We start from the raw sequence: 18,423 nt of genomic DNA, 5'->3' as shown, positions 1-18,423 counted from the left end.
TATGTGTAGCTAATGAGGCTACATCAACTGTGCAAGATGAAAACTACTTCTCTTTTGGTTTTGGACCCTTAATTCTTCACCTACAGAAGCAGTAGCTCTATATCCAAATGAAATGACAAAAAATCACAGTAGGAACATCCATGCTGTAACATGACACAGACTCCTGTTAACAAAGTTTATTAAAATCATTGAATCATCATAGAATCATAGGATGGCCTGGGTTGAAAAGGACCACAACAATCATCTAGTTCCAACTCCCTGCCATCTGCAGGGTCGCCAACCAGCAGACCAGGCTGCCCAGAGCCACATCCAAACTGGCCTTGAATGCCTCCAGGGATGGGGCATCCACAGCCTCCTTGGGCAACCTGTTCAGTGCATCACCACCCTCTGGGTGAAAAACTTCCTCCTAATATCCAACTTAAGCCTCCCCTATCTCAGTTTAAAACCATTCCCCCTTGTCCTATCACTATCCACCCCCGTGAACAGTCATTTCCCCTCCTGCTTACATGCTTCCTTCAAGTATTGGAAGGATGAAAGTGATCACTTATTTCAAATACTTATCCTGTGATTTCCTCCAGTTTAGATGCTTAACTTGTTTTAGCAACAAGCTCTGGAGACAAACACATAACACACTTTCCCCGAGGCCAAAGGTCTCAGATTAATCTGTATGGCAATTTAGATAACACCTCATTGCATGAACGCATTTTTATCCTATATTTTTTGTATTTATATGTAGATTTATGAATCCTAAGTCTTAAACAATTTAAAGCATTGCTTTAAAGTAGATGCATGGCTACAGATTTCAGAAAAGCAAAAGCTTCCTGTGGAAAAAGGCAGTATTTAAAACATCATTCACAAGAATGGACATTTCCTCTGAGCTGAACCCATAGAAATCCTGACACATTAATGCTTTGATAGTGTTTCCTCACCCTGTCTTGCACTCATTGCAAGCAAAGGCTCCCCTCGCCAGCTCTGCTGGTTCATTCCTGGAACCACCCCCTGTTGTAGTGCTCCATCATCCTCACAAAAGCAAACACTGAGCATGGCTCACAACAGAAACATACTGCCTTCAGTTTCACAGAGAAATACAAGTGAAAAACGACACTACGGCTTCTCCTAACAGCAAAGGCTCATCTATTTGGAATTCCATTTAATAATTTAATTCGTTCTTGCTCTCAAGATAAATATTGAGTATTGTTTCATTCTGCCCTGTTCTGTATAATGAGAATATTTCAATTTTGAGAACCTGTTTCCCCCAGAAGCTACTGATGCTCTACAGCCCTCACACTCCCCAGTAAGGGCTCCCCATACAGTACGTCCTTGACGCTCAGATCACATCCAACTGGATTGCCAATAGGTTTGCAGGCAAAACATCAATCTGCTTTCCACTTTCAACTTTTTGCCTCCAAAGGACTAAAGGCCCACTAAGGCCTCTACTAATGCTGATGGACAATTATGGTGACATGTGTAGCGGAGACTATTTAATACAAGTTCAGACCAGAGAGAGATCTGTGCTGAAGGAACCTCTCCTGTGAAGAAAGGCTGAGGGAACTGGGCTTGTTTAGCTTGGAAAAGAGAAGGCTCCAGGGAGACCTCATTGTGGCCTTCCAATATTTGAAGGGAGCATATAAACAGGAGGGGAAATGGCTGTTTACAAGGGTGGATAGTGATAGGACATGGGGGAATGGTCTTAAACTGAGACAGGGGAGGTTTAGGTTGGATATTAAGAGCAATTTTTTCCACCCAGGGGGTGGTGACGCACTGAACAGGTTGCCCAAGGAGGCTGTGGATGCCCCATCCCTGGAGGCATTCAAGGCCAGGCTGGATGTGGCTCTGGGCAGCCTGGTCTGGTGGTTGGCGACCCTGCACATGGCAGGGGGTTGGAACTGCATGATGATTGTGGTCCTTTTCAACCCAGGCCATTCTATGAACAAACTGATAAAGGGAGGGACACACCTGAAGAAGAAAAACTGAAGTTGAGGGAAAAATGAACAAGGGGGTAAGCAACAGCAGAAGGCACGAGAAAAGAGATGAGAATAAGAAAAATTCTGTTGTGACGAGGAATGAAACAAAGCAAAACTAAGTGTAATGTATCTTCTGATGGACAAAGTCAGGAGCAGGGGTGGGGAGCAATGAGAAGACATCGCAGGTCCACATGAACATCACATGTGACATCCCAGGAACACACTGCTGTTTCAGGTGTTATGACTATTAGCACAGGCCCAAGAAAATTTTTCTGTCAGAGTAAAGCCAGAATTGTTTACAAGAAGCATCTGCTGCCATCCCCAGATTCTTGGCTTACTGCATATAGTTTAATTCTGCATATTACCCGTGCCCAAATCCATCGGTGTGGGGACACAAAACAAGGGAGAGCTGCTGCCTGTGTCAAAATAAATGCTTACTCTTGATTTAATCTCCATTTACTTTAGGAAAAAAAAAAATCACAATGTACACTCATAAAAAAACACTTAAGTGGCAACTTGTTAGAAGTAGTCCAAATATCAAATTACACTGAAAAATGCTGATAGAAAGCAGTTTGCAGCACAGCAAGAGGCACAAACAAGCAAACATACAAGTTTTATTCCAACGTTCTGTAGCTAAAATTAACCAACAGAGAAGCATAAAAGCTGTCATGCAGTTTCCTGAAAGCACAACCAGCGCTGCAGCATTCATCCCTGTACTTTGTAACAGATACAATTAACCAGCGAAACTAATTTACACTTCGCAGTCCTTTCCTCTCACATACGCACACACATCACCTTTTGCTGCCCCTTTTCATCTCATCTGTGAGCTGCACTCCTGTTTTTAATTGCTACAGGTATCCACACAACCCCTGGGTAAGTGAATCTCTGCAGGGGAAGCTCTGAGCTGGCAGCTGTCTACGGGAACATTCCTGGACTCCAAGCAATCAACACTTTAAAATGACTTTAACATGACACAGTTTTGAGTCCTGTGGGTGAGGAGAAGTCTCCTGTTGTGTGAGAGACACATCCTCTTATTCTCTGCCTTTTCTGTAGATACCAGTTCAGTTTCCTTAGAGCAGACAGAGCAGGGGGCAATGCTTTACCTGCTGGCTAGCAAGAAAACACAGCACTATCCTGTTGTCCAGATCTTTCTCCCTGCATTTAATAAACAAGCAGACAGACTTCTTATAAGTCAAGTTAGATAAGCAAAATGTTGATTTGGAGATTGGTGGCAGTTTAAAAGTTAAAATTAGTATCTCAGTGGTATCAGCAGGACAGTACATCTCTCAGTCAGTGCTTCATGTAGTCTGGAAGCACTGCTTCATCATTCACACTTGATGCAGCTTCTGAAGGTCATCTTACAGCCAAAAGGGCTATATTTAAGCTTTTTAAATGTAATTTTAAAACCTAAGGCATGATTGCACAGTAAACTAATAAACAGACATTAGCATGCAGTAGTATAAGCACACTACACTCAAGTCCTGCACTAATATTTTATAAATTGGCATGTTTTCCTGCAAAAATACAAGTCACCAATCAGTGCAATAAAAACAGCAGGGCTCTGAATCTGAGGTACACCCATGAGATTCACAACACTTTAAAGAGAAAACAGATACCAGCAGCAACAACCAGAGCCCTGCCTACCTGCACCTACCCTAGGTAAGCTAATCTGTGCACCACCAGGAACGTGAACACCTCTCTGGCACCATTATCAGATATCAAATCCAAACAGGTATGAGAGAAAACAAGGTAAGTCACTTCCACTTGTGATGTGTAAGGCTGAGGAAGTGAAATGTAAGGCTGAATTGTGAAATGGAAGCAGGAGTGTGTGTGTGTAAAGGCAGAGAAGTGGAAAACAGCACAGGGAGGTTCTTCACAGGAGAAGTCAAACCTAAAATCCTTTCCAAAGATTAAAAGTAAATGAGATAAAGAATGAATTCTCTTCATACATCATATCTCATCAAACTACCTCTCCTAAGCCAGGAGCTCACCCTGCCCTACAGCATTTTTAATTGCCTGATTCCATAGTAAATCTGAAATTAAACCTAGGGAACACATTAAAATCCCTTTTATATTAATATTTCTCTGATCAAAAACGTATTCTGAGATGGTAGAGCATCTCAAATGGGAGATGTACCAGCGAAAGATTTACAGATATACCTTATCAGCCACTGGAGTTAGCACTGAATCTCCTTTCAATTTCGGCTGAAGTGAAAATGGAAGTCAAAGGGCTTACAGCTGTATTTGAATACATCTGCAACTTGGAGGCAAACTCTTATTTCAAAGCCTTTCAAAGAGACACTGAAGTAGAGAATGAAAGTGAAAGCGTACCGAAGCTATCAGTTCTCTTCGAGAAAGAAAAGGCAGCAGAAAGCAGCAAGTAAACATTCCACAACTAACACGGACTGCCTGATTCCTGCTCCAAAAACGGGTACGTCAACCTGTACAGATTGCCACAGATAAAAAAAAGAAGTGAAGCCAGTCGTGGGGGGACAAGCAGTAAGCGCAGGATTAAAGCCCACTGGCAGCCACTGTGGTTTCCGTAGGGATAACACGAGTTCACGAGTTGGGAGACGTTCGGCTCTCGTGTCCCCGCGCGGTGATGCCGTACCTGGCTCGCGGTTGATCTCGATGTCGAAGAAGCACTGCGGTCGGTCCTGCACGCCCATGGCCGCGCGGCCCCGCGGCGCCCGGCTCAGCACCTGCCCACAGACACACACGGAGAAGCGCTCAGCCCCCTCAGCAGAGTCCCCCTGGGCGCACCGGGAGGGGGCACTGCTTTTAGAACCTATTTAGTTGTTTTAATATATGTTTTTTCCTTTCTTTTCACTCAAAAGTAGGACACCTCCCCCCCTCCCACCCCCCTCGCTCTCCCCCCCCCCCCCACCCCAACCCCCCTCTGGTTCTCTCCCCTCCCACCCCGTCCATCCCCACCCCGCTTTGCTCGCGGAACGGACACAGCGGAGCCCTCCCGCTCTGTGGAACCGCTCGGAGGGGGGAAAGGGGGGAGGGGGGGGAGACCCTCACTCTGAGAAGAACACCGTGTGGGGGAGGGGGACGCGGCCCTCCCAGCGTTGCCCACCCGCCCCACTCCCAGCTCCAGGGCAGCGGTACGGCCTTACCTGGCAGCTCGTGCGCTTTGTCCCCGCTCCACGCCGCGCCCCCCGCCCCCTCGCTCTCCCACCCCCCGTGAGGAGGCGCCGCCGGCCCCGAGCGCCATTACCCGGCCGCTGAGTGGCCCTCCCCGCCCCGCCCCGCCCCGCCAGGCCCCGCCCCCCCGCGCGTGCGCGCCCCGCCCCCCGCCGCTTCGCCCCGCCCACTCCCTGCCCCCGCGCTTTCCCGCCTTTCCAACGGTCGCGCTACTCCGTGTGGAGACGGTGGGTTGTGCCGGTGGTCCCGCGCTTCTCCGTGAGGAGAATGGCTGCAATCCTTCGTGTGCCCCATGCAGAAATGTCTCCTCCTCAAGATAATACGTATTCTATGTGTGTGAGCACAAAACGCAGAAAACTTTGCATGGGAAAGCCTCTTGTTAAATGCTTACATATGGCAAATAAGCAGCCTCTGCAGGCTGCACTGCTGCTTTTAAGTTTTTTTGGGGTATAAATAGTAAAGAAAAGCTGAGGTGCGAATATTGGTTTTAGCTTTCTAAATTGGAGTTTCTGTTGCTTTCCCGGTACCTTGGAATGTGGTAAATTTTAAGGAATTGTAACATTCTGCCATGGCGTAAATGCTGAGTTCTTACCAGGGCTGGAATTCCCCTGATGAGTAAAGGGATATTTTAATAACATTGGGTATTTCAAGCCTGAATATTTTTTTACCTGCAGAGAGCAAATCTGCCTGAGAAAGTGCCATCGTCTGAATGGTACTTAATAGTACTAACAAACATATATATATATATATATATACACGCATGTATATATTGGAATCAGAATCATAGAATGGACTGGGTTGAAAAGGACCACAATGACCATCCAGTTCCAATCCCCTGCTGTGTACACGGTGGCCAACCAGCAGACCAGGCTGCCCAGAGCCACATCCAGCCTGGCCTTGAATGCCTCCAGGGATGGGGCATTCACAGCCTCCTTTGGCAACCTGTTCAGTGCATCACCACCCTCTGGGTGAAAATCATAGCAAGTCATGGTTTATTTCTCTGAGTTTGGGGCATTGGGCCATCCCAGAGTGAACACAGCACATGCTTATTAAAAACTGAATTGTTAAATTGTTCAGGTGGGAGGTGCCCGTTCCCTTATTAAGTCCATAAATCCTCCTGCTCAGTTTGAGCCTGCATCGATCAGGCTGAGCTGCTTCACACCGAGCACAGCCAGCAACTTACCACTGCTTCTTATGCAGCCCTTCGTATCCATCACATCTGTGTCATTTGCTCACATCCTTACGGAAATGGCTTTTCTGGGAAGACAGAGGAAGGCAGCCCCCTCCCAGCATGCACCCCACACACCCTGCGTTCCAGCTTGCATATACTCCATCTAAACCACTGCTTGGTGCAAAAGATGTCTCATGTTTCTTCTGTAGCTTTCCCAGCAGTGAGGACACTTACTATAAGTCCTCACCACCCGAGATGTAATGCATTCCTCAGTGTTTCTCAGAAGCTGTACAAACCAGAAATCATTGCAGTAATTTCATTTAGCAGAAGCGTCTGCGGTTACATCCTTCTCTGTGCAAAAATTCAGCGGTCTTCGATAAGAAATCTGAGAATAAGCAGAGGCAATAGTGAAATAAAGGGGTATTTTAGTGGATAGGAATGTAACAAAGTAGAAGTAATAGATCTATAGCTTTTACTGCTTCTGTCCCCGCAGCATTTGAGCACCTCATGAGGTGTTAGCAGTCAGATTCTGTCATTTACTGTCTCCCATGCATGGTTGTGTGAGTGCTCCCCAAGGAAGCTTGTCTTTGGAGCTGCATAGGTCTTTTGGGGATACTTGCATTGTAACTATCCAAAAAAAAAATGTACCATAGCCCTAAATTATCTATCTGTGAAATGCCTCTGTAATGTAGAAGGGTATTATTTACCTCACTTCAAAACTGGACACTGAGAAACAAAGCTACTGAGAAATTAAGTGAACTATAGCAGGTCCATTGGAATTCCTGTCCAAAACAAACATTTGAAAGCAAGTCTCCTCAGCTTCCTTAATATTGCTGAACAATTAATAGAAATTCGTATTTTTATGTTTTTGGTCTTTTTTTTTTTTTTCTTCCTGGCTTAAATAAAGTGTTAATTAGTTTCCATTTACCCACAGTCACTTGCTCATCTGTTTTTGGAATATGAGCTGCTTCCTAAAGGCAGATGGACAAAAAAAAATAAGCAAAAGACTCATAAAAGACATGGAAATTTCAAGCCCTGGTTATTTTAATAAGGAAGCAAATAGAAGGAAGTTTCTGGTCTCTTTGGGAGAAGCTCCTAAGATCATCTCTAGGACTAAAGCTGGTAAATATGCAGCCTGGTGGAAGAAAGACATACAAAAAAGGCAAGAAGTTCTTAAAGCATGGTTGATGCCAGTCTTCTGAAATGTGAAACACTGAGTTACAAACGAAGATCTTTGCTGGTACTGTTTTGGAAACATCCTCTGCCAACTGAAACCCATGGCAGGGTCCCCACTGATTTCAGTGACTGCGGGCGTAGGCTGTTAGAGGGGGGTTATGGCCTGCATTGCAAGGCAGTGTATGTAGTTATGGGTTAAGAATTGCTTCTGCATGACACTGGTTTTAGATCAGCCATAATGTTGGGAAACATTCACTTTTATAGCCTAAAATTTTCTTGGTTCTGTTCCAATCCTATAGAAAAAAAATGCATGCACTCATATAGGCAGACCCAACTTTGTTCTACCCCAAATCAACTTCAGAGGCTCCCAGTTATGTTATGCCCAAGAATTCATGTTGACAAATCTTGGCTGGAAGCTGCACTCTTTTCTGGGACAGAGTGTGCTTGTCTACAGGAGGTTGGAAAGTAGGAGGGTGCAAGAGCCATTGCTAAACCATTCTGCAAGCTATGAGCAAATCAGTAAAACTGTTTAAATTTGGACACAGTCTTTATCGTCACAGAATCATAGAATCATAGAATGGCTTGGGTTGAAAAGGACCACAGTGATCATCTACTTCCAACCCCCTGCTATGTGCAGGGTCGCCAACCAGCAGACCAGGCTGCCCGGAGCCACATCCAACCTGGCCTTGAATGCCTGCAGGGATGGGGCATCCGCAGCATTTTCCAGAATGTCTTTGTCTGTTCTGATAATTATTACTTTAAACTGGCTGTGGAAGATCTACCTAACCAGATAATGTTTAGAGTAAATTTTCAACATGGTTTTTAATTATGTGGGGCATTTCTGTCAAGGTGGTGGTGCTCAAAATACTTCTGTGAGATAAATTCATGACCACCTATTCTCCATCTCACTCTGTAGCTGCTCTGCACAGATTCTCGTCTGGTGTGAATGGATGTGAAGTGTCGACACCGAGAGAACTGACTCAGAGCTGTTCACAAGGGTCACAAACTGTGAACGGTGAGAGATGCTGGATAAAAGAGCCAGAAATTTCTACAGCTAAATTTAAAAGCTTGAGTTACTGTAGAAGAACAGATGAACACTGTAAGTGTTTCCTTCAGTCGTTCAGTCATGCAAAGCCATTTCTCTGGTATTTTTTTCTGAAGTATAAATACTGCGTACTGGAACAACTGAAAACTTGCTTTAATTATGAAATGCCTCACTGCTGAGCAAACAAGAAGTTGAAAGTGAAAAGCCAACAGGCAGTTATCCATTAAGCAAACTTAAACATTGAAAAGGTGCTTAATTAAAAAACACACATGCCAGCATTTGAGTGAGGAGTGTGGAGTGCTGAAGGGAAGTCAATGGCTTGGGGATAAGTGATAAACAACGAAATCTGTCAGCTTTAGGCTGCTGATCAAAATCCACACCACGTCCGTGATACCTGACATTTGTCCACACACTGCATGCCAGGATGTCAGTGATCTGTGTATGGCTGGCAGGAAGCTCCTGTCCACCTCACAGAAGACATTATAATGCTGGGCACTTATGGGGACGTGGAGGAGAGGCAGTGCTGCTGATCAGACAGGACAGAGTAAACTGGGAACTAAAGGCCGTGGAGAGGAGCACATGGAAATGCAGCAGATGTAGGGGTCTCCGAGGGCAGACTACTGCTATTGCCTGCCTTTGGTGGTGGCTGTCCCATTTGGTGCCACATATTAACAGCTACTCAGCAAGCCCACAAAGGTTACTTGCAATCTTGTACCCTTTTTGGTTATGCCAGAGACCAGTGCAGGATTGGCCCTGTAAGCTTTCTGTAGGGACTGCTGTGCCTATAGAAATGGAGAGGCAGATCTTTTGAAACCACTCTTCCACAGATCATGGGCATTAGGTAAAAATAAGGGCACATTTATTGCTATCAGCCTGGTAGCACTGTCATTAATAGCTTCACAGTGATGGGGGCACGGAAAGAAAACAAAACCAAATTCTAGCCACCCATGTAGCTCTGAGTCAGCTCCAATAGGCTGTTCTCTCTTCGGTCTCTGACCAATTCCTAGGACACTTATGCAGCTGGCCCATAGCTGAAATCTGTCTCAAGCAAAACTTTTGTCCTAAGACACAGTATTGGGAAGAGGAGCGTTGATTTGAGGACTCATATATCCTCAGCCTACAGGGATGTTTGTAACCTCAAGCATCCAAATGCTCCCTGTGGTTCTGTTTATTTATGCTTCCCTTTCCCTAGGGACTTCCTGTGAGCCATAAATCACTCAATACCTGAACTGTTAACATACTTCCTAAAGGATTATTGAGCTCCCTCCCGTCCTGCCCTGAAGCATTCGGAATGTTTCCATCCCTGGCATGAGTAGGTGGAGCCATCTGCTATCCAGGCAGTAAGCAGAATTTGTTAATGACTGTCACAGTGTGATAGAAATATAAGCAAATCATTAATCTGTTATGTGCTAAATTCTGTAATGAGGCAGGGTATGTCCCTGTGTGTACAGCTTCTCTAGAATCTCAGAATCATTAAGGTTGGGAAGTCCAGTCTAGTCCAACCATCAGCCCAGGTCTATGACCGCTTCAGACCACATCACTCACTGTGACCTCTACGCTTTTCTTGAAAACCCTTTGGAATGGTGAGTCCACCACCTCCCTGAGCAGCCTGTTCCAATATTTCACCACTCCTTCTGAGCAGAAATTTTTCCAAATATCTGTCCTGAATCTTCCCTGGAGCAATTTAAGGCCATTCCCTCCCATCCTATCGCTACTTACCTGCAAAAAGAGGCCAACCTCCTTTCAGGCAGTTGTAGAGAGCAATGAGATCTCCCCTGGATGTCCTCTTCTCCAGACTGAGCAATCCCAGCTCCCTCAGCTGCTTCTCTTTAGACTTGAGCTCCAGACCCTTCACCAGCTTCATTGCCCTTCTCCAGACATGCTTCGGGGTCTCAGTGTCTTTCTCATATAGCAATAAATACATTAAAATATAAAATATACAAAATCTAACATAGTAATAAACTTGCTAACCAGTGCTACCACCTAAATTCAAGTGTTTGTATTTATTCTCTAGGCCCTGACACCTATATTTCATGTAAGCTGCTATACGGGATGCAGATGAGTATGTACTCTGCAGGTCATTACCAACAGCTTGCTCAGACTAGAAATAAAGGCAGCCAAATGCTGACAGGCAAGTCAGGTTTGGGAGGCTTGAAGATTAAGGTAAAAGGGGTCTTCTCTGACTGCCTGTTCTCTCCATGAAAATATAAGTAGCTTCAGCCTCTCTGGCTAACATGGCATAAATCTCAGCAGTGCCAACATCTTATCCAGAGAACATTCATGAGCAGATGCTGACAAAGAGGCTGAATATGAGGGAGTCCAAAAGCTGAAGCACTGCATCAACATCATAGAATTATAGAATATCCCGATTTGGAAGGGGTCCACAAGGAGCATCAAGTCCAAGCCCTGGCTCCACACAGGACCATCCCAAAATCAAACCCTGTGTCTGAGAGCGTTATCCAAATGCTTCTTGAACTCCAGCAGCTCAGGGCCTCATTTAACAGGGTCTCCTATAAAATTCTCCCTGCTGCTCCATACCAATTCCTACCTCTATGATCTGCCTAGCTGCTCGCTTGCTCTCCTTCATCAGTATATGAGTTCTCTCGTAGTAATTTTACAAAAATATCTCCATTTTGCTCTTCTTTCACTGCATTTAGAGAAATGGGCTGGTGACACTCTGTTTCCTTAGTCCATAGCACCAGATGTCTGGCACAGATGTGGGATGGTGAATTGTGCAGGTCTGGAGATCACATTTGGCCTGATTCAAACCTCAGTGCATTTTTTTTTCTGTTTACTTCAGCGGGTTATAGCTCAGGGCTATTGAAAAAAAAATAAGTCTTACTAGTCATCAAATCTATTCTTTATTTGAAAGATGAATCCTGTATCTTATCAGACTTGATTTACCCACTCGATAATACTTCAACTAGGTCAGAAGAAGAAAGGGGAGCATTTCATACAGCACACAGTTAGCCTGGTGCAGAGGTTAGTGACCCAATGTCCGATTTTGCATTGAAGTCGTGCACAGAACCCAGTGAGTGGGCCACGCTGCATGGCAGCCACACCAGTGAGTTTTTACCCTCACGGTAAGATGAGGCTGTTTGTGTTACTGCATTCTTGCTGTCTCCCGTCTGTTTCTCTGACCCCGTTATCTTTTGTAATTTTGAGCTTTTGGAATGGATGATAACAAAAGTCTTTTGGCAGGTACACTGACAACCTCTATCGGTCTTAAGTCAGAAAAAGAAGTCAGGCAATTTAGACTAAAAGCCTACCCTTATTCAGAAGTGAGACTGAGGGGGAAATCAGAAATAAAAACCAGAACTGAGCAAACAGGAAAAGGGAAAGATGATACATACTGCAGAAGAAGGCTAACTGACCCTGTGAGGAGCTTGGCATGAAATGTGCTATCTCCAGTATCACTCTGATTCAAACTAATAACAGCTTTTTGAGGGGAAAATGGAACAGCAGTTCTTTTCCTCTAGTTGTTTTTTCTTTCTCTAACATTTTCTTTGCCTCTTTACCTTCGTGTTAGAGATGTATAAACCCCATCTCACTGTTCTCAGTGGGCACCATCTGCAAACACTGCTAAGCAGCACAATAGAAGGAATGCTTGAAACGGAGTCAGCTCTGGTACTTCAGTGCTCATTAGTTATAGCTCAGGCAGCTTGGATGTTTGTGCACCTTGGTTGCCAGCACTGAGGACTGCAGGAGAGTTTAATAATTCACCTGTGATGCCAGGCAAGTGTATGCAGCCAGCACAGGTTCAGGGCTGTGCCTGTGTTGAGGATGGTGGAGCAGAGGCATCAAAGCAGCTCCACAGACCAGTCTGCCAAGAGCAATGATTCATCTGCTGTGCTGAGCCAGACGTGCCTTCATGTATTGCTGCTGGGATGCCTTGTCACTGCCCTCCCAGTGCTGCTGCTCCCAGTGTGTGCCATGTGGCACAGAAGGTGCTTCAGCTGGTTCCAGGCAGGGATCAGCAACTGTGATGCTCCTAGACCCAGCTTGGCCCCAGCTTGTGCGTAGCTCCATTTGTATGCGTTGCTGATCCTGGACTAGTAAATCATATTGAAGCTGAGCTGACTCTGCACAAAGGCATCTCAGGTACATCTAAATCCTGAGACCTGGCAGTGTTTTACAAATAAAGAATTCAAGTCACAACACAAAAGTGACTGGGGAAATGTAATGGCCCCCACAATCTAAGAGGTCAAACAGATTGATCCAGCACTTTGTTCTGGTGTTAAATCCATGGATGTGCAGCTGAGGCTCCTGAGCACAGTGATCATTAATATCAAGAACTGTGCCAGTAAGGAGAGGTTAGCAGAGCCGTGGCTGCAGTAAGGCATGTAATTCCCAACAGCTCTGAGCAGGGAAAAGGGAACAATTACCTGCCTCTGGCACTGGGGGAGGAAGGGAGAATCCTGGGAACAAAAGAGGACACGAATTCTGGCTTGTGGGCATGGGCAGAGCTGCTGGGATGAGGAGGGATGGATTCATGCAGGGAGCCCCTGCAAGGAGTGGGAGGTTTCTATAGGAGGAAGTGCTAAGGAATGAAGGATTGCCAGAAGTCCTCAATTGGCATAGTGAGCTTAGAATACAGCATTAATAAAATATGCAGTCCCTCCTGGCAACAGTGTTAGTAATAACCATCAAGATTAGTGCTAATGTTGATATAAATAAAACTATATGCAATTATGATCAGCTAAGGTCAGGAAGATATTCTTTTCCTGGATTGAACAATTAAGTGCATTGTCTGCACCTACGGGCAGACAAGGTTGGAAGGGGAGGGTTTATCTTCTGAAAAATTCAGCACTGACCACTGCCAGAGACAGGATCCTGCATTGATCTGTTTGGGAATGACAATTTCTCCTTTCTGCAACAGCTGCTGAATATCTGTGCTGGGAGTTCGAAAGGTTTGGCCTCACTTAATTTGATACTAAAAGATCGTGGTTGACAGGGCGATATAAAACTGCCAGTGTGATCTAGAGAGATTCTTGTTTATGCCTCTGCATAGGAAGAGTTTGTCTTATGAGAAGACAGGAACTTAAAGTAAAACCTGAATGTAAACATATAAATAAAATGGGTTGGTATTTCCTTTAAGCTTTAAATTCATGCTCTCAGAATATAAATAAAATGGTCTGGTATTTATTCAAGCTCCTACTTGAGATGCAGGCTACATTTCCATAGGTTTGCTCTAGCGTAGCAGCCTGCTAGTAATTGCAGACATACTGTCAATGGTGCTGGCACACTCATTTAATGGATTACAGTTGGTGCTATTAGCAAACAGTAATTGCTTGCGATTTAAAATATATTGTAATTGCACTTTTAACACTGACATTTCATGATATCAGGATGGTAATTGTAGCATCTTTCATTTTGATCAGCTTATAATATGGACGGAAGGGCAGTTTTCCAAAGAAGACCAAGAGAAATACAGTGCTTCAGGTCCTTCCACAAAGCCTCCTGTGCTGCTTCCCTTCCAAGGCACATCCAAACTTCCCACAGTGCAAAAACAGTGAGGCTGCATCTGAAACCACACAGAGATTTCCAAAATGGAGCCTTCAAGCTTCTGTACATAAAACTTGTTATAACTGGCGGGTATTCACTGGGAGGAAAGAGAGGAAAAAACTATTAACCTTGACACCATTTCACACGATGGGAGTAGGGAGGATGCTGCCAACTCCACCTCCCTGCGCAGCTCCAGCTGCAGCACAAGCACAGGCAGAAATCTCCCCCAGCACTAACTTCTGTCACTCAGCTTTAGGTTTATGCAAATACATACTGCTGGCCTGTACCTTTCGCTCTGATTCATCTGAAGTGTCCACATGGGGAGAAGGAAGCACCCCTATAGGAGCATCAGGGAAGTGCCTGAGGTTAAGCAAGATGAACCTGAGCTGCAGAGCTGAGGTTTTCTGTACCTACAGTGTGGTGAAGGTACCCCGATGGATTGTGTGATCCGTCAGTCACACAGAGATAAACGTGGCTGTTCTGATGGAGGATTATGGATCAAATGGGAAATGAGTTGTGTGTCATTCTGCTACACCTGATTAGTTTTAGCCCTGGTGCTCAAATGTGTCCAGCATTTATCTGGAGCTCCCTCCTGGCTTTGTGAGACTAATAATGAGTAACTAAGCTTGTTATAGTCACAATAATAAAGGAAGCATTAATGGTAAATTAAGGAACTGAATTTGAGAAAATCCAGCCACACTGTGATTGCTGTCAGTTAGCAGCTAAGTCAATCAGTGTAGATTCAGTGGCTTTAAGGTTACAAAACTTCATTTCCTCATCACCTCCCTATCACCCCTAGCATCTTACTTGTATTTCCTAAAAACGTGTTAATACTTTCCTGTGCCAGCAGTTGCACTGAATTCTTTACAACATATCCACATGTCCTAAGAACAGCAACGTAGAGCTGGGGTTGGGAAAAAAGGCTTTACGACCAGAAAGTGTCTATCTTGAAATTATCTAACTAATGTTCTACTTATAATAGAAAGCCATGACAAATCTATACATCCAGTTGTTATAAGCTCTAGAAACCTGTATGCCTTGGCTTCAGGTTGTGGCTACGTTAGAAAATGTTTCTTCTACATTCTGTAAAATTGAGTTTCAGTGTTGCTGCCAGATCTGCAGAGCTGCCCAAAGCAGAGCTGCCAACACAGCAGGAACAGGCTTCGGATATAATTTCTGACCCAGGAATTGGAAACACTCACGTCTGGTTAAATACACGAGCCAAGGAAAATCATTGGTAAACTTCATTAGAGAGGATTTAGTTGCAGCTCTGCTGCACGGTCACATTTCCTGTGTGTGCCCTGCTGGCACTGACACGCATGCTGCAGATGAGTTGAATTCTGCTGACAGGCTAAATGGGAGCATACTGTGTCCCCTCATTCTCAGGTAAAAATAATTCATTTCTTCAGGCAAAACTGTGTATCTGCCTCTCGCTTAGACCATCTCTCTCATCATTTGCTTCTTATTCTCCCCTCTGCCAGAGCACTGCATCAGTCATCCTTCACTAAGGACGCTCTCTGCTGCAGACATCTCCAGCACTGGATGATGATCTCAGTGCCAGGAGGCGCCTCCTGACATGTGGCTGCACTGAGCTGCTGCTGACCCATCGCTACACCCTGCCCCTACACACTGTTTTTCTGTTGTCCTCATTATAGGGAAATGCAGGGGAAAAACGTAAAAGTAATGTAAGCAACACTGCTGGGGAACAGAAAGCTTGTAGGAAGAGCAGTGAAAAATCACACACAGCATAGGAAGTCTCCAGAGAGAATGCAAAGATTTGGGGCAGCCAGACAGTAATTGCAGTGTTTGCAAAAGTCAGCGTGCCCGCACCCTGTTCTTTACAGCAAACGCTGTGTTGGGCAGCACAGCCTGCTTTCTGTTCCTGAGGCTCATGATTATTTTCTTGTTGTTTTTTCTTTCTCTCCCCATTTTATCAGACTTTCCAGACAATTTTCCTGACAATTTCACCTCTCATTTGCAGTTTCACAGACTGTTACGGGCACTGTTGATACCAGAGGTCCTAAAACTGAGTGGAGATAGATTAGTCATAACAAGAGCGTTGCACTGTTGTAGGGTTGTAGTGTCTCGGGTGGATAAGTGTGCTCCAGAAGGCAGGTTTCTAAGACAAACAATATCTGTGAGCACAGACATCAGTTGCTGGGGGCGATGCAATGGGAGCTCTCGGAGGAAGATAGAGAAAACAAAATTGAAACCAATTTTGAGTCACTCATCCAACTGTTGTGCAGCTTCCAGCCCTTCTCCAACAGCACCGAATTTCATGGAAACCACAATAACTCCTGGGTTATGGGATAAATGTGTATAAATTGTATAAATGTGGGTATGCAGCCATTTTCTACGTCCTTCCATGCTCAGTACTCACAAAGTATCCTCCTGGTTGGCCAGCATTTTTCTGCTGTAGCACTCACGATGTGCGGCCATTGCTCAGGCAGCAGCGCTCTTCTTCAGGCTGCACAGAGCTCTTAAGTGATGGGGAAGCAAGATTTGGAAGTTTCACTCTGTTCATATTCAGATTTCAGGTTGCACAAGCATTTCTGGCAGAGAAGATACAGCAAATCATCAATGCAAAATATCAGGCTACGTGTATGAAAACAAGAGACCAGCGTGATTGCTGTATGCAGGTGATTTTTGTTCCAAGAAGATATATTTGTGCACGGTTTGACCCATGTTGTTCAGTGTGTAGTTCTCAGGTGCATTCTGTTCACGTCTTACGAAGAGGCGTCACTGTGTAAACCTGATGCAAGGCTGCTCCTTTTCCCATCAGTGCAGGCATTACGCGGCTCGCAGGTGACTCAGCTCCTCCTGATGCACCACTCCCAGCACACATCTGTGATACCATCATCTCCAGATGCTCATCCCGAGTCCAGCTCCAAATAATCCCAGAACTGAATTAAAATCAATGAGATTTTTGCAGCAAAGAAGGCTGGTGTTCTCTTAAGACTTACAAGGATGCATATTTTTGCTCCTCTCTCCTTTCCCTATCTCATAATGGGAAAATTTTTACAAATTTCTTTGTAAATACAGCTGAGATTTCTCCAGTATTTCATTTGTGAAGAATTTTGAACCTTAAAAATATTACAGGCCTAGCTAAAATCAGCAAAGACAATCATAGTGCCCAAAAGAAGTTATGTGAGCTCTTTTCTACTCTCTACTTACCAGACATAGGCTGTCCAGTTTTCAAACTGCCTCTCATGTCACAGAATCATAGAATCATAGAATCACAGAATGGCTTGGGTTGGAAGGGACCTTAAGGATCATGAAGCTCCAACCCCCCCTGCCACAGGCAGGGCCACCAACCTCCACATTTAATACCAGACCAGGCTGCCCAGGGCCACATCCAACCTGGCCTTGAACACCTCCAGGGATGGACGGGGCATGTGACTGGAAAGGAGAGGAGAAATCAAATGAGTGGCAGAAGGGATCTCCCTGATGAAGAAAACACTGGGATTTACGTTTTATGGACTGAAATGGATATGACTTTGGACATCACATGGGATGGAGTGAATACTTGGCTGGAAGAGATGCAGCTGGAGGGAAGGCAGTCTCTTCTCCCCATAAATACTGCCATCAACATTGAGCTGTTCTGGGACACTTTGGCCTAGCAAAGCAGGGTATGACACTAAAGGTGGGTCAGTGGTGCAGCCTTTCAGTGCAATACACCCAGAGTAACCCAAGGTTAACATGGGCTGTACTCAAAGCAACATCACTCTCCTCCCAGGTTTAATGAAAGCTGTGTTGTTCGTCCAACGCAGCCTCTAATTGCTGGCTGAAATTCTCTCTATAATTACAACTGGCCACTTTTGATACTTGTTTTTAAGTTGTGGTTCTCCATTCCTGTGTGTTCAGCGTGCCTGTTTTACCACTGGGATGTGTTCATGCGGGGAAGGTGTTGTTTCTCTAAAGGGCTAATCCTGGAGATCCTTGGGGGAAGACAGTTCTTCAAACATACAAAACTGCATGTTTGCCTACTGCTAATTAGGAGAAAGTAAGCTCCAGTTTGAATCTTCCTGAAGGCTGGGAGAAAGAAAAGTACCCTGGAAGCAGGTGGGGAAGGGTTAACAAATAAACAGAGGCTATGGAATTGAAATATTCTTTCTGGCTCAAAGATGGAAGGCAAATGTGCTCATCAAGCACAGCCTCTTTATCTGGTATCTCGCAGTGCCACAGGGGACAGCGAGACGCCTGCAAACCAAGGTCACTGCCTCCCTCTTAGCGATGCACTGTTACGTGTTGGCACAAAAGGAAAAGCTCATCCTCCTGCACGGCCAGACTGAGTGACACGAGGCAGGCAAGGAAGCATGGAAACAGGCAGAAGTGCTGGCACCCAAATTCTCAGATATTCAGAGCCAACAAGATGAGAAAATTATTCAGTCTGACCTCATTTGTGATTGGAT

At 45.0% G+C, this 18,423-nt stretch overlaps 1 protein-coding gene across 3 annotated transcripts in view; it reads right to left on the bottom strand.

The window, feature by feature from the left end:
* NKTR (natural killer cell triggering receptor) overlaps positions 1 to 5,121 on the bottom strand; it is a 39,901-nt gene extending 34,780 nt beyond the window's left edge. For 2 of the 3 annotated variants that reach the window (XM_004939074.5, XM_004939075.5), the window contains exons 1-2: positions 5,087 to 5,121; positions 4,576 to 4,666 (exon numbers count right to left, since the gene is read on the bottom strand). In XM_004939074.5, the coding sequence (XP_004939131.2) occupies positions 4,576 to 4,633 (58 nt within the window). In that variant the 5' untranslated portion in view covers positions 4,634 to 4,666; positions 5,087 to 5,121. Of the gene's footprint in view, positions 1 to 4,575; positions 4,667 to 4,991 lie in introns of all 3 variants that reach the window. The other variant, XM_046938194.1, reaches the window with a different exon arrangement.
* Positions 5,122 to 18,423: the final 13,302 nt, after the last annotated feature.

The sequence above is a fragment of the Gallus gallus genome, chromosome 2 (assembly GCF_016699485.2).
Source record: "Gallus gallus isolate bGalGal1 chromosome 2, bGalGal1.mat.broiler.GRCg7b, whole genome shotgun sequence".
NCBI classification, from domain to species: domain Eukaryota; kingdom Metazoa; phylum Chordata; class Aves; order Galliformes; family Phasianidae; genus Gallus; species Gallus gallus.
This window is presented reverse-complemented; position numbering and strand designations above follow the sequence as displayed.